We start from the raw sequence: 14,906 nt of genomic DNA on the forward strand, positions 1-14,906 counted from the left end.
CAAAATCCGTTGCGTAGTTTTAAAGATTTAAGCATACAAAGGGACATAGGGACAGAGAAAGCGACTTTGTTTTATACTATGTAGTGATGTTAGAAAAACCTATATAACTTTGGATAGACCAATATGGTCGACAAATAATAGACAAAAGAGGATTGTCTACATCCTACGAATATGGGAGATACGGTCTATTGCCACGCACGCCCATATTCGGAAGGCTATACCAATTGTTAAGTATAATTAGGGTTGTCAACATAGTTTTAAGAAGCTAACTCTACAAAACAATTTAAGCTTTTTTGAACTTTGCTATTGACATATTATATAAATATTGTTAACAATTTTTTAAGACAATATAAAAATATCATTTCTATTTAAGTTTTTCTAACATTTCAAATGAAAATAATTATTTGGAAAATCCAAAAGTGCACGACTCATAATGCTCATTTAATTATGAAATATAAAAAAAAAAATATACAAAAATAAATAATTGCAATTAAACGACAATGAATTAATTAATCATTCGCATTCAGTGACCTACAATCGTCGATTAGAATATTTAAAAAAAAATTTAACTCAAATGATGGATTTTTTCACAAGTTATAGTGTTTTCAGGTTTCACACATGACGGACAGGACAATTTTTTGACCCATTTCGGTGTTTTTTTCCAATTCTATTGAAGTAAATCAATTTTTAAAAAGTATGGGATTAATCTCCATTAAATTATCTCGACAATAGTATGCAAAATATCTTGATTCCGTGAACTAACAAGGCTATAATAATAAGAATAGCTGCAAAAATAAGGCGAAAAAAATTTTTCGATCGTAAAGCACTCTCTGATGCTTCGCATCGTCGTGCAAAATACTCAAATCTTTAGATTTGAGTATCTTAAAAATACATTTTGAGCACATTAAACACAAGCACAAAAAAACTGTCACAAAATAGAAAAATAAAATTATACCTACCGTAAAACAATTAATTAAATATTGACAACCCTATAACATCTCAATCTTTGAACCTAACTTGGCTATAATTACAGAGAACAAAGCTCCAACTTCATTGTCTAAAAGCCTTTATCATATAGACCGCGATTCCAAAACTAATACCCATTGTTATACGAATATATTGTGAAACTAATACATTCGTTAAATGTGCTCATTAAAACGTATAGAGAATTCATTGAACTGAAAGCATTTTATTCAATTTATTCATTTTATGATACCATTATTTTAATTTACTTATGACAATATACAAATACATACATACAAATGATATTTGAATAATAAATTAACTATTCTATTCCCTACCTACTTTAAATATTTACCCGCTCGAGAACAAAAATGTGATAAGATTCCTCCACTGATTAATAACTTAAGTAAAGCAAAAATATATGGACAGGCTTTTACGTGCTTTTATCGTTTTATAAATAAACGACAAATTCAAGTGACATGAAATGCTTTTATTCTGTCTTCATTAGTCTTCATTCATGGTAACATTTTGGATGCGACATAACCTAAATTTTAAAATTTACACTGATATTTTTGGATAAGTGTGCCACTGTTAAATTGAAATTGACCTACAAAATGCTGATAAAACGATCGCGTGTGAAAATACCAAGCTAAAAATATTTTTTTCATGAGTGATGTAAATGTCAGCACGGTTAAAAATAAGTACTCGTACATCTCTTAATTCACTTAAAAACGCAAAATATTTCAGATACAAGTAGGTATAACTTGTATACGTAGTATATTATTATTAGTCTGTGGTATAACCAAGTCTCGGGAACTACTGGTCCGATTTGAAAAATTCTTTCAGTGTTAGATAGCCCATTTATCGAGGAAGGCTAAGCTATATAGCTATATATTATCATCACGCTAAGACCAACAGGTGCGGAGCAATGCGGCCTGAGGGTGAAACCGCGGGAAACAGCTAGTATAAAATAATATTAAAATAATAAAGTAGAATGTTAGTTAAAGCATACATACCGACAATGTTTCTTTATTTATTCTTCTTCTTTTTCCAAATGTTTATTTATTTTTTGTCTGAAATGCCTCTGGCTGTCAAGTAATATTATGGCGATAGAAAAAAAAATAAAAAGTAATATTGCCACCAATAAAAAAATTTCATTGAATTAAATTGAACGTTTAAAAATACTTTATTTAAATTGAGTTATAATTATTGGCACACATTTAAATTCATGGCTTAAATAATAATTTTAATGTTATTTAAGTTTAAAATACTTTAAATGATATAGTGTACATTTTTAAAAGCTTTATATAATCTATATTGCTATGTAATGTCAGGTGCCAAAATGGCGGTTATCTGTGGTGGAAAACTAAATGCGCGGGAAAGTTTTTTTTTAATTGCAAAAGTTCTTGACAGTTTTTCATTAATATAGGTATTTAAATAATGTAATGTAGGTACATTATACATTAAAAATAGATGTAGAATAGGTATCTTTGCAGTGTATAAGTTCGAAATATCTATTACATAATAAACTTTATTGAATACAAAGCAAGGATACCCGCAGCCGTATACGTAAGATTATTTTTATTGTTAGACAAGATTATGTACATTGTATTGTAATATGAAAGCTAGAAAGAGTACCTACTTATCACAAAATCTATACTTATTAGAATTTCTTAGTTCCTTGTAAGTATGAAACTGATACATAATTGTAACATTATTATTGTGTAATTAAAGATACAATTTAATAATATTATGAATGTACTTACCTTCATTTTATTTATACCTCTAACGGCGTAATGTCAATTTTGCGTTTTTAATTTTTTGAGGAAAATGATTACTAACAAAAATAAGTACCTTAAATCGTGATATATAATGTAGCGTTGCGATCTTTCACAAATTGCAGTAAAACTAAACAGATATTGTTAAAACAGCTTTTCCTCCCTGAATGTTTCTCACTAATAGTACTTATAAAGATACATTTTATTTCAGATTTTCAATATGCAAGTCAGTAAAAATCAAATCGCCATGTGCTCGATTGTGGTGTGCGCATCGTTCGATGCCCCACGTATGCCGGTCGAAACGAGCCCCACCATTGGAAGGCACGCCTTGTGGAGTCAATCAGGTATTGTTAATATTATCTTTAGACTTATTTTTCAAAAATATCTAGAGACATTATAATATACAACCATTACTTTCATAGACATTCCTTATATATCTCGTTTATCGTATAGACTGGTTCGTATATATCTGTCAACTGTGCTACATATCCTTCTTACTTATTTTTGTAACAAAAACAAAACTTAAGAGACGCATTAGATATTACATTCTACAATCATAGAATTCTATAATATCTCGTTTATCGTATACCTAGACATATAACATGATGACGGAAATTTATAGCCAAAGTTAACATTTAAAATGGCTAGATTACCTATGAATCTTTAACGCTATAAAAAGAAAGAACTAAAAGAGTATTTCGAATAATAAATAGCTGGCTGTAATGATAATTTTAAGCCAAGTTAACATTTTAAGAAAATAAGTTAGCCTTTATGAAAGGCCTAGTTAAGTGGACATTAAGATTGCTTAAGTAGATAAAATAGCTTCATGCTCGCTGTGAGTAATTTAATGAAATGCTAGTCACAGTATCCGAGCTATGTTAATAGTAAAGACTATGAAAGTCTTTTATAATTGCGGTCATATTTCTGCCGCTGTCTGCTTTTTTATTTATTTGCTTGATATGAGCAAAAATTATGCAAATCAGTTTATAGTCATATATTAAATGGCTGATAATGAAGCTTTTAGCTGAAATGGGAATTTGTTAGAAAAATATTAAGTAAATTTCGGTATATTTTTAGCAATTTTTTTAAGGTACGTTTTACAAAAATGGAAAAGCGAATGTTAATAGAGTTTAATTTCATAATATAACTAGATGCCCGCAGCTTCGCCTACGCGGAAAAGATAAATAAACATGATACAAACTTTCATCCCCTATTTTATCCCCTTAGTGGTAGAATTGATCAAAATCCTTTCTTAGGGGACGCCTCCGTTCTAACATCTACCTGCATGCCAAATTTCAGCCCGATCCGTCCAGTGGTTTGGGCTGTGCGTTGATAGATCACTATATCAGTCACCTTTGAGTTTTATATATATATAGATATAGATATAGATAAGTAGGTATCAGCTTTTGGAATCCTTTTTCTTATCTCAAAAGATGCACCTTTACCTTTTATTACGTTTTGATATTAAACAGTTCAAATAGAATGTTATTTTACATATTTAACATTAATTAACAAAAAACACAGTAATTTAAAAGGGAATGCTTGAATAAATTCCCTTAAAAGAGCATCACTCATTGCATTCATGTTATGCACACAACTACTCGAAATTCCATCAACGTCTGCGCCATCCGCTCGTGTGTGTGCATAAATTCAATAAAATCCTTCATGAATACATTCCGAAATGAAATACCATATGATACGCAATATTCATTGAAAAATGAACAAAAATCGCATACAAGCCAATCAATAAATTACAAACAAAATTGATGACTTCATAATTAAATCGTAACGCATGAGTAATTCTGTGGCCTTGGTGTCGCTCCTTGATTTGGCAACTGTATTTAGTTTTTTGTAAGTACGCGATGTGAATATGATTATACATCTTTGTCTGACCTAGCGTTATACTGGCCTGTCGCCAAAGGTCAAATAAGGAAACAAGGAGAACACACAAATTTTATAATTAAATTCGTTTATTTAAGTATATTAAAACACGTATCATCTGATGAGACATAAAACCTACAAGAACAATAAACATACATAATATATGAACACAATCGTTCAAAGATTTCTAGTAGTTGTCGAGTAGTAAGAGCCGATTTTTCAATCCTTGGTTAAAATTTATCCGTCCAATAAAGTATTACACGATCATATTAAATTGTCACCTGTAAACTGTCAAATACGGACAATTAGAATACATTTTTGAAATGGTAGTTTAGTACGTTATTCGATGAATAAGTTTAAAACAAGGATTGAAAAATCAGCCCTAAGACAATAATAATTTTATACGTATTTGTAAAGGACATACATAGCTACTACATAAGCGTAAATCAGACATGTACAAGAGTCAATCAAACTCATGAATACACTTCAATTTAAACCCTTGAATCATACTTGAAGTAAATTATAGCGGTTAGCTAGAATATAAAGTAATATACGTAATACGATGTACCAATGACCCGTAATACTATAAGTTATATGCCTCATCGGAGACATCTAGACGCTCGCAATTTGCAATAGACTCAATTTGAATTACTTCAAATCACTATGTATTTGTAGTCACCTGGGCGTGTAGAGATTTACTAGTTAATCTAAATAGAATATTGATTATATTAATCCCAGTTACCCAATATCTAGGATTATTATATTTGTATTACCGCATTGAAAACACACAAAACAGATATCTTTTTCCTATATTTACTGGTAGGAAGATATGGCAAATATAAAAGTAATTTACAAAACACAAATAAAAGCATCTAAGATATAGGTTAAGTACAATGAATGGAAGATATGACGTCATTACTTAAGAAATTCCATTGTCCATATCATATTTCCGCGTGCATCATCTCATAATGGATTCCCATAACAGGAATGTGAAAGATTGACCCAGGTTTATGAACTCAACGTAATTTATACATAACGATATATTAATTACTAGACGCTTGTTTTGAACTGTCTGCTTTGACCTAGGCTTAAAGTATATTTTACTTATAGCTTTTGTCACCCCGGAATAATGTAGTTTTTTGCTGATGAATTTTTCAAATAGGCCCCGTACTTTCGGAGGATGTTTATTTTAAACAAATACACAATCAAATATTTTCTTTTTATAATATTAGCTCAGATAATACTTGATTTTAATATTAGATTGTAGCCTGTAAATACACTACTTAAACCAATAATCAGAGGCAGCTTAAAGTGTCCTTGAATTTTTAAAGCTATCATTTATGTAAGACTGGATTCAGGAATGCCTTAATATCCGCCTTTCCTGTCGACTGAACAATAATAATGATGCTTCTTATCAAGCTTATAAAGAAATTCCTTTCCTCGGAGCCGTCGGGAAACTCTTCATAATAAGAGAAAAGTAAAACTCAATTGTTTTGAAATGCTTTGCGAATTCTTGACCTATATCTTTGAGATGAGTAAAGTAGATAGTTAGGAGTAACGACTTTAGATAAACTAAAGATCTCGAACATCTGGTTTTATCGCAATTTATTAAATTGTTTCAATACTTTTTATGGTAATAGTTAATACGACTATATCTAATTATTTACTGTAGGTTAATGTGTTAATTACCTATAGGGATAATATACCTATAGTTAATAATAGTCTAACACCATTTTTATGCATTATAATTAGTGTTTCATACATTGTGGTCATGCCTTTTAAAAAATACCATGTACATTGTACAATCTTTTTCCTCTTTTTAAACTTTTCATGTTAACAACAATTTTAAAACTATTGTTATGTCCGCGGGGATTATGTTTCAAGATCACAAGAATTAACTAATTACCATAAAAAGTATTGGAACAATTTAATAGATTGCAAACCAGATGTTCGATGTCCAGACGTGCAGAAAACAAAGGAAATTAGATCATATAATTACAAGGATACAGATGGACATAATCTGGATAAATCCCTGAGACGCGGCCAAAGCTTTATTACATTTTGTAAGATATTTCTCGGATCTAAGCAGGCTCAAGCTTCAGCAGTAAACTTTATAGTTTACTCTGTACGATGTGAATTAAAATGTTGCAGTTATTTCTAGGTATATCGTACAATTTAAGAGGTTTAAATTTTGCATTATAATAAAATAATATAAAGTCATAAATATTTTATTTGTTATCACTGTGTTTATAATTTTTATATCGCAGCCATCTGGGCTAATCACCGTTTGGACTAGCTGGATGATATCCAGCCATATCGTTAAAGAATATATGTATAACATAATGAGAAGCCTAGGCTATTATTGAAACGGCTGAATAACATACACAATTTTTTACTGAAATACCATATCCATGTTACTACATTATATTATTTTATTCCTCTATAGTGGTGTGTCGACCGCATGTGCGAGCCAATGCCTGGTCACGCACTAAAGAACAAAACAGACAAGCCCCTGGTCCCCGAGTGGGGAGACTGGGGCTCGTGGAGCGATTGTAACGCAGAGTGTGGATACGGCCTAAGGACGAGGATCAGACGCTGTTGGTATAAAGGGTGAGTACGTGATGTTGGATTAGAGAAGGAATGGAAATTGTTTACATCGTACGATAAGGATGTATAGAGTCTACATATTCTCATCTCTAACTACGTATAGAATCTAGTAGTACAAAGTCTTAAGTCTACAATATAAACTTAGGCTTTGTACTACTAAAAGAAACTATGCTAAATAGTTTGTACTAATACAAAATAAAAGATTAAACTTTGAACCATTTATTATTTTTGACAGAATAAAAATTAAAAGCTAGCAAATAAGCAACAAAATATAGAATTATGATATAAAAAAATATAAAAATGTTAATGATACCAAGAATACTTCATTGTAGCGACAAAATTAGAGTAAAAGGCTTTATTTGCAGAACGTAATTAAATAAGAACAGACAAAAGTAAATGAGATTATTTAAACGTGAACAAATATGTGCTCGCTTTTTCGTGCTTAAAACATCACTATTTAATTTAATTACCTAGGGTTTTGTGTAAAAAAGGACGACTTTATTTCATTTCAGAAATTTTACAATCTATATTCTGTGAAATGTTCAGATAATTACGTTATAATAATATTAGGAACTTTAAAGAGCGTAATAGACTACAGGCATATGTAACAATTTATGGGTCATTTGAACCACCAGGTGACCTATCTAGAACGATATAAGAGCATAAAATAATAAGATGCAGCACTATGCTGTCACTTCTAAGCTGTCCACTGTAATTATAAAACTATATATTATAATAGTTTGCAAAACAATTTTAGTCTAGTTCTAACTAAAGCTTATAGGTAGGTAGTAAGCGACGTTTCGACTCGAATTGGGTCAAGCTCGCACCGGGGAAGTCACCACACCCTTACAGAATATTGCCATACATTTACTATTCTCACCTCTATATAAAACGTGGTTATTAAATAAAATAAATATAGTATATACAGAATAAAATAATTGTGTTCGTTTTTTCGTTGGAAATTTCCATTCGAAACAATGTAAAGCTAAAACCCACTGGATTGATAAATCTCCTTGTTATTCTAAGTATTATTTTCTCCATAAGCTGGCAACACAAATAATTCTATGTAACAAGAGATTTTTCTTATTTAGAATTATTCTTTGCTCAAATATGAATGCTTTTAGAATACGAGGCCTGTTATTAGTTCCTAAAAAATGTGTGCGTGTACTAGTGTACACACGTAAGAAGTGAAACTTCTTTATGACCTTTCATTTTAAAAATATAATAATCCGTCCGGCCGGTCGTAGTTCCAAAAACAAAAATTAAATAATTGCCAATGCAAATAATAATCTAAAGTGAAATACCGGCTGCATATTGAAAGCGCTTTGCACGAGGCGTTCTTTTGACCGTTAACGAGTTTTAATTAAGCTCCTTTCTATGAGGGCAAAAAGGACACGGTTTCATGTAGTTTAATCATTGCTTGCGTCAAGACGTCCTTTATGAATTACCAAGAAATGATGCAATATTTTACTGAAGCGAGAAAAGTTTATTCACAGTTTCTTGAAAATCTTTGGATTAAAAATGTATTACTGTATGTCTGGTTGTAATCCGGAAGAGAAAATGGCAAAGAAATACTTTTCATGCATTCATGCTGCAGTAGTCTATTTTTCTTCGCATTTTTATTACTATAAGAGTTAGGTTCGAGATTTTAAACCATTTAGAGTTTAGACCATCGATTAGTATTTTTTTAATGAATAACCATATATACATAAATACAGAAAGATGAACTGGACCAAATCTTACTGTGGGTCTAGGATATAAAACGTGGATGAAGGTTTCGAAATACGTCACACCTTACCTAAACAATCTCTCACCACATTACTTATTTCTTTCTTTAGTACTGTTAATTTTAAGTAAAATTTATTTTGCTCATTTATTTATTTATTTATTTATTTATTTATTTATTTATTTCTTTATTCATCTTTGACTTACAGTACAAAACATACCAACACGCACAAAGATAACAATTATTACAAAGTTTGACTTAAAAATAAGGTACAATTAGAGACAAACGATACAATATTAACATTAAACAGGTCCACTTCAGATTTAGCACGTAAGAATTTATTTAACAAATTGAGTGCATGATGCGTGGGTGCACTCCAAGCGGCTCGCGTCCGGAGCAGGCTCTCCGCGAACAGCGGACGCGAGCGCCACTGCACGGAGCAACTCGGTGCCCACACACCACAGGCCCCCAGTGCCACGGGATTGTCAATTTTGTTATTTAACAGCAGATAATAATGAACCATAAGCGCGCGTTCGCGTCGTAGCTCCAGTGTATCCATTCCAACCATCCCCGTTACGTACAAGGATGGATATAAGTAGGGATAATATCCATACATCTTGCGGAAAAGGCATCTTGAGAATTTGCGTTGGATTTTCTCTATCATTAACGTGTAAATTTTTTCATGTGGGCTCCACACGATAGCGTTATATTCGAGCTTACTACGTACAAATGCATAATAAAGGCTAATGATAACAGTTTTGTCATTAAAACGGTCAGTCTGCCTAAAAATAAATCCAAGGGCTTTATATGCATTCTGGCAAAGATCAATTATGTGGTCATTAAAACTTAAGGTACGATCGAATAATACGCCTAAATCACGTATCGAATTCTCTCTAGCTACAATCTTATCCGAAACTTTATAGGGATAAAGATGTGGGGATTTACTCCTAGTAAAAGTCATTACTTTACATTTTGCCTCATTAAGATCTAAACGGTTGATTTTACTCCATTCACAGACGCTATTTATGTCGTTTTGTAATGCCTGACAATCCTCAATACTTCCTATAGCCAAGTATAATTTGAGATCGTCGGCAAACATAAGACACTGGGAAGAACTAATAACATCTGGAAGATCGTTTATCATTACCAGAAATTGAGTAGGACCGAGGGTACTGCCTTGACTGATACCAGAATTTATTGCATATGGATCTGAACGGTAACTACCAAGTTGTACAAATTGAAAACGATCCCGGAGGTAGTCTGCAAAATATTTTACCAGCCTAGGAGTGAAACCAATCATAGAAAATTTACGCAAAAGGACGTCATTATCTACGCGATCAAACGCTTTTTTAAAGTCGAAATAACTGACATCGATTTGTTTTTTCCGATCTAAGTTTATAGAAGCGTAGTCGACGAAATTTATTAAATTTGTTGATGTTGATCTACGGGCACGAAAACCGTGCTGACAATCCGATAATCGAGAACTTATTTGTTGTGAGACGTGATTATTTAAAATAATTTCAAGTAGCTTAGCAAAAGTAGATAGCACCGCGATAGGTCTATAGTTCTCAATGCTCACTTTGGAGCCACTCTTTGGAACTGGTGTAACACGCGAAGTTTTCCATACGGTAGGATACGTATCTGTTTGGAGTGACAAATTAAATATATAGTGAAGAGGTTCCATAAAAATTGATATACAGTCTTTAATAATGAACGGAGGTATATTATCCGGACCTGCTGCCGAATGCGGTTTAAGGCGCCGAATTGCAAGCTTTATATCAGATTTTGAAATGTAATCAATAGAAATACGTGATGATGCAACGCCGGATACAAGAGAAGCCTCCTTATAATCAAGTTTTGGTTTTTCATTTAAAAATACCGATTGAAAATATTTAGCGAATGCATTTGCGGCGTCAATACCACTTACTTTAACACCATCATAGTCGTATTCGATACGCAACTTACTAGATGACCGCTGCTCCTTTACAAATGCCCAGAATTTCTTGGGATCATCTTTAATATTGGCCTCAATTTTTTTTATATGGTTCTGATAAGCCTGATTGATAAGTATTTTTACTTTACTTCTATAGTATTTAAACATTTCAAAGTTATACTGTAGACCAAACTGCTTGTATTTTTTTAAATTAAAATATTTAATTTTTATATTATTTACAACTTCCGTAGTGAACCACGTCGGATAAGTATATCGTGAACTATTCATAGAATGTCTCTTTTTAGGGACGCATTTATCGAAACAATCAAATAATTGTGTGTAAAATCTATCTACGGCACTATTTACACTAGTACAGGAATAAACGTCATCCCAACGCAATGTTTGAATGCACGCATATAATTCATTATAATCTGCTTTACGGAAATTCCATTCATTTAATTTACTACCAGACCGTACAGATGAATCGTTTATATTGTAAGTCCTTAGATATGTTAATTTCACCAACAAAGACGGATGATAACTGTCAATGGGGACAAGTGGTGGTGTGTCACTACTTACCTGTAATTCCCTGCTACTGGCATTACTTAATACAAGGTCAAGAATTCCACCCATCTTATTCGTAATAGTATTATACTGATGCAACTTACTGAAGGAAATCATATTATTATATTTACAAATAACATTTTTTGATGCTGAATTTAAGTTAAAATCGCCAAATATTACAATTTTATATGATGAGAAACGTGTACTTAGTTCTTCTAATATTATAAAAATATTATAATATATGTCATCCTTAGAACCAGGTGGTATATACAACACACATAACAATATTTTAATGCCATTGCGTTTTACCGAGGCTACTGTAATTTCGAGACAATCGGTACAACTACTTATGTAATTTTTAACACAAATATTTTTTATATCATAACAATTTCTAATAGCTAACAATACACCACCCCAACCTGAATCATTACACCGATCTTTACGCAATACAATATAATCGTTAGGAAACAACTCTGAGTCACACACACTACTATTTAAAAATGTTTCAGTTAAAGCATAAACATCGTATTGTTCACATAATATAGAATTCTTACACACATCTAATTTTGTACGCAAACCTCGCACGTTTTGATAAAACATACAGATATTTTTTAATTTAGGGGTTTTGTGTCGTTTTACGGTTGCGAAATCCACTACGCCATGGCTTAATGTGCACATCCTCCGCCCAATGAATAGGCGACATATAAGTGTCCAAATTTTTTGTGGGAACTGTCAACTTAAAGGATGCATAGTCACCACGCGAATTCAATTGTTCCACCAAACATTTATCATTCGGGCAAATACATAACAAATGTTTTATAATTTGTTCGACTGTAGTACCTTTTTTTAAATAATAGATATGCAAGTAACTTTTACGTTCGGACGCCTCCAATGACGTCGAACCGGGCGCGGCCGTACCACGAGCTACATTTCTCGCCTCACGTCGGACTCGACGCGGCCTCACGTCGACCCATTCCGTTGTAGCCCCGACTCCGTTACGGCGGTCGTCCGAACCATCGGCATCCACGAACGCGTCTTGCGAGTTCTGCGTGACTTGCGTAGCACACGTAGTAGGGCTGATCTCGCCGTCAGTGCCGCTCGGTGGGGACGGAGATGCGAGCGGCAATGTCTTCTTCCCTGCTCGCACTTTGGGCTTCGCGACGTTGATAGTCGTAAGCGCACGAAGACGAGCATCGCGAAGTGGCCGCAGCTTAGAGTTACCCTCTTCATCATCACACTTTTTATTTGGTGAACTCAAATGTACCGTCGGATCTCGCATTTCTTTACTTTCAACAAATTCTTTTATAATCGAATTCTGTTCTAGAATAAGCGTTTCTAGTGAAGTTACTTTATCTTGCAGATGTAACACAGTCTTATTCAACTCACGAATAACATTTTCCAAAGTTTTGAACGACATATTCACAGATTTTATTTTTTTAACGTAACAGCTGTGCGAATGCGTTTAACCCTTGCAAGCGCGCGGGGGAACTTTATATAACTTATCATTACCTATAATTAACCGACTTCGAAAAAAAGGAGGAGGTTATCAATTAGGCCGATATGTTTTTTTTTTTTTATATGTATGTACACCGATTACTTGAGGTTTCTGAACCGATTTACGTGATTCTTTTTTGTTCGATGCGGAATGGTGTCGAATTGGTCCCATAAAAATTTGATTCGGATAGGTCCAGTAGTTTTTATTTTATGAGCATTTTTGTCTGTAGGTATTTGTAAATTTTGCAAGTGCAAGTTTGAAGTCGGTTGTTTTTAACGTAGTTATCACTTGTTTGGCATTTAATAAAACCCGAAAATTGTCCCTGATGCTGAAGCTTTTTTATGCAAAGTATTATGCATATTATATTATGCTCTTGATGACGATACTTAGTCTTTTACCATAGTTTTCGTGCTCACTTTGGTCTATAGATGATAACAGATTTAATATAAACATAGATCAATATCGGAGAGTGCATGTGAGGGTGCTGGTTCGCAAGTGACGACCTGCTGGTCTGGCCAAGCGTGTGCCGCCACTAGAGACGTACGGACGGACATCTGCTTCAGACAGGCCAGCCATCTTATACCGCATTTGCATGCTCAAGGTAAGAGAAGAAATCTCAATAGAATTTTTTTTCCGGTGCTGTTTCTATACTTTCTTCCAAGTGAATTTTATAAGTCAATTCTTATATTCAGACATCCAGTAGATTATAACTTTTTGAAACATTTTATCATACTGTGTTCAGTGAAATCGGTAAAATGTATTTTTTTTAATAAAAACAGTCTTAAAATAGATTTAGTTTTCTAAAGAGGTACCTACCTGTAGTGATATTATCACCATATCATTGTGATATATTATCTCGAAACTTGGCACAAGACAATAATGTATATTTAAATATTACCAAGAAATCAAAAATAATATAATAATAATATTAATTAGAATCAAAACATTGTGAGATTTGGTGTATGGACTACGCCGGCGGGGACCCATCCAACTTCGGGGCGCTACCGGACGGCACGCCTTGCAGCTATGAGAGGCCTTTTGATCTTTGTTTTCAGGTACATATTATATTTCTCTGTTATATTAATTTATTGAGAAAGTTTTAAATTATATTCTTCATTCAGAATTTAAAGACTTAAAAATTATTCTAAGAACTCATCATTGGCCTTTACGTCTATCACAGACGATTTATGGTGTGTTGCCTAAGCAATGTTTATTCTAAGAACTATCCAATACATATTATTATACACTTCTTTTTCAGTTACAGTTAATACAAATGAAAAGATTTATATTATTTATGTTATACATAAAATTAATTTCTTGATTTTCTGTATCACTTCAAGACTCTTGTCCTTTTTACTACGAAAATATGATTTGATTTACACATATTGAAATTCTTAGAATACACTCTTAAACTAAAATAATTTTTGACCTCTGAAAAATTGTATTATTCACTACATCAATTTACCGAATCCTAGAATGTCTAATATAAACGCTGTCAGCTTCTCAGAACTAGAAGCCCATAGAAACAGAATTTATTATCATGTAGACACCTAAGTCGGACAATGTGTCGGGTTAACTTCGTAAGTAGTTAAGTTGTGATGAAGTTTATGTTTGACATGTTCCGAATAATGGTGTTGAAAGTCTGCCCATTAAGAGTGTGTGTTTGACCGGGTCCTGGGCCTTTAGACAAACGTACATAACGCCATGGAATAGAAACTGCTAACGCTAATTATTGACATAAGCTCATGACATTTTGGTAATGGTTCGGTCACACTACCAACGACGAAGACGACCACGACCAAAATTCCAATCTTGCCGAAATTTGTTCAAAATCAATATTTAAATCTCTCGTCATTCTAGTACTCGGAAATAAAAAATTTCGAGGTCAATTAATAAAAAATAGGGTTTTTTTGCGATTTTCGCTGAGACGATAAGTTTATCATACAATCATCTGAACCA

At 32.7% G+C, this 14,906-nt stretch overlaps 1 protein-coding gene across 1 annotated transcript in view; it reads left to right on the top strand.

The window, feature by feature from the left end:
* Nucleotides 1-14,906, top strand: part of LOC123693054 (A disintegrin and metalloproteinase with thrombospondin motifs 3-like) — a 60,095-nt gene that overhangs the window by 30,750 nt on the left and 14,439 nt on the right. Inside the window, exons 7-10 of the mRNA XM_045637980.1 lie at nt 2,953-3,085; nt 7,069-7,232; nt 13,403-13,548; nt 13,884-14,002. Of these exons, the coding sequence (XP_045493936.1) occupies nt 2,953-3,085; nt 7,069-7,232; nt 13,403-13,548; nt 13,884-14,002 (562 nt within the window). The remainder of the gene's footprint in view (nt 1-2,952; nt 3,086-7,068; nt 7,233-13,402; nt 13,549-13,883; nt 14,003-14,906) is intronic.

The sequence above is a fragment of the Colias croceus genome, chromosome 7, assembly GCF_905220415.1.
Source record: "Colias croceus chromosome 7, ilColCroc2.1".
NCBI classification, from domain to species: Eukaryota; Metazoa; Arthropoda; class Insecta; order Lepidoptera; family Pieridae; genus Colias; species Colias croceus.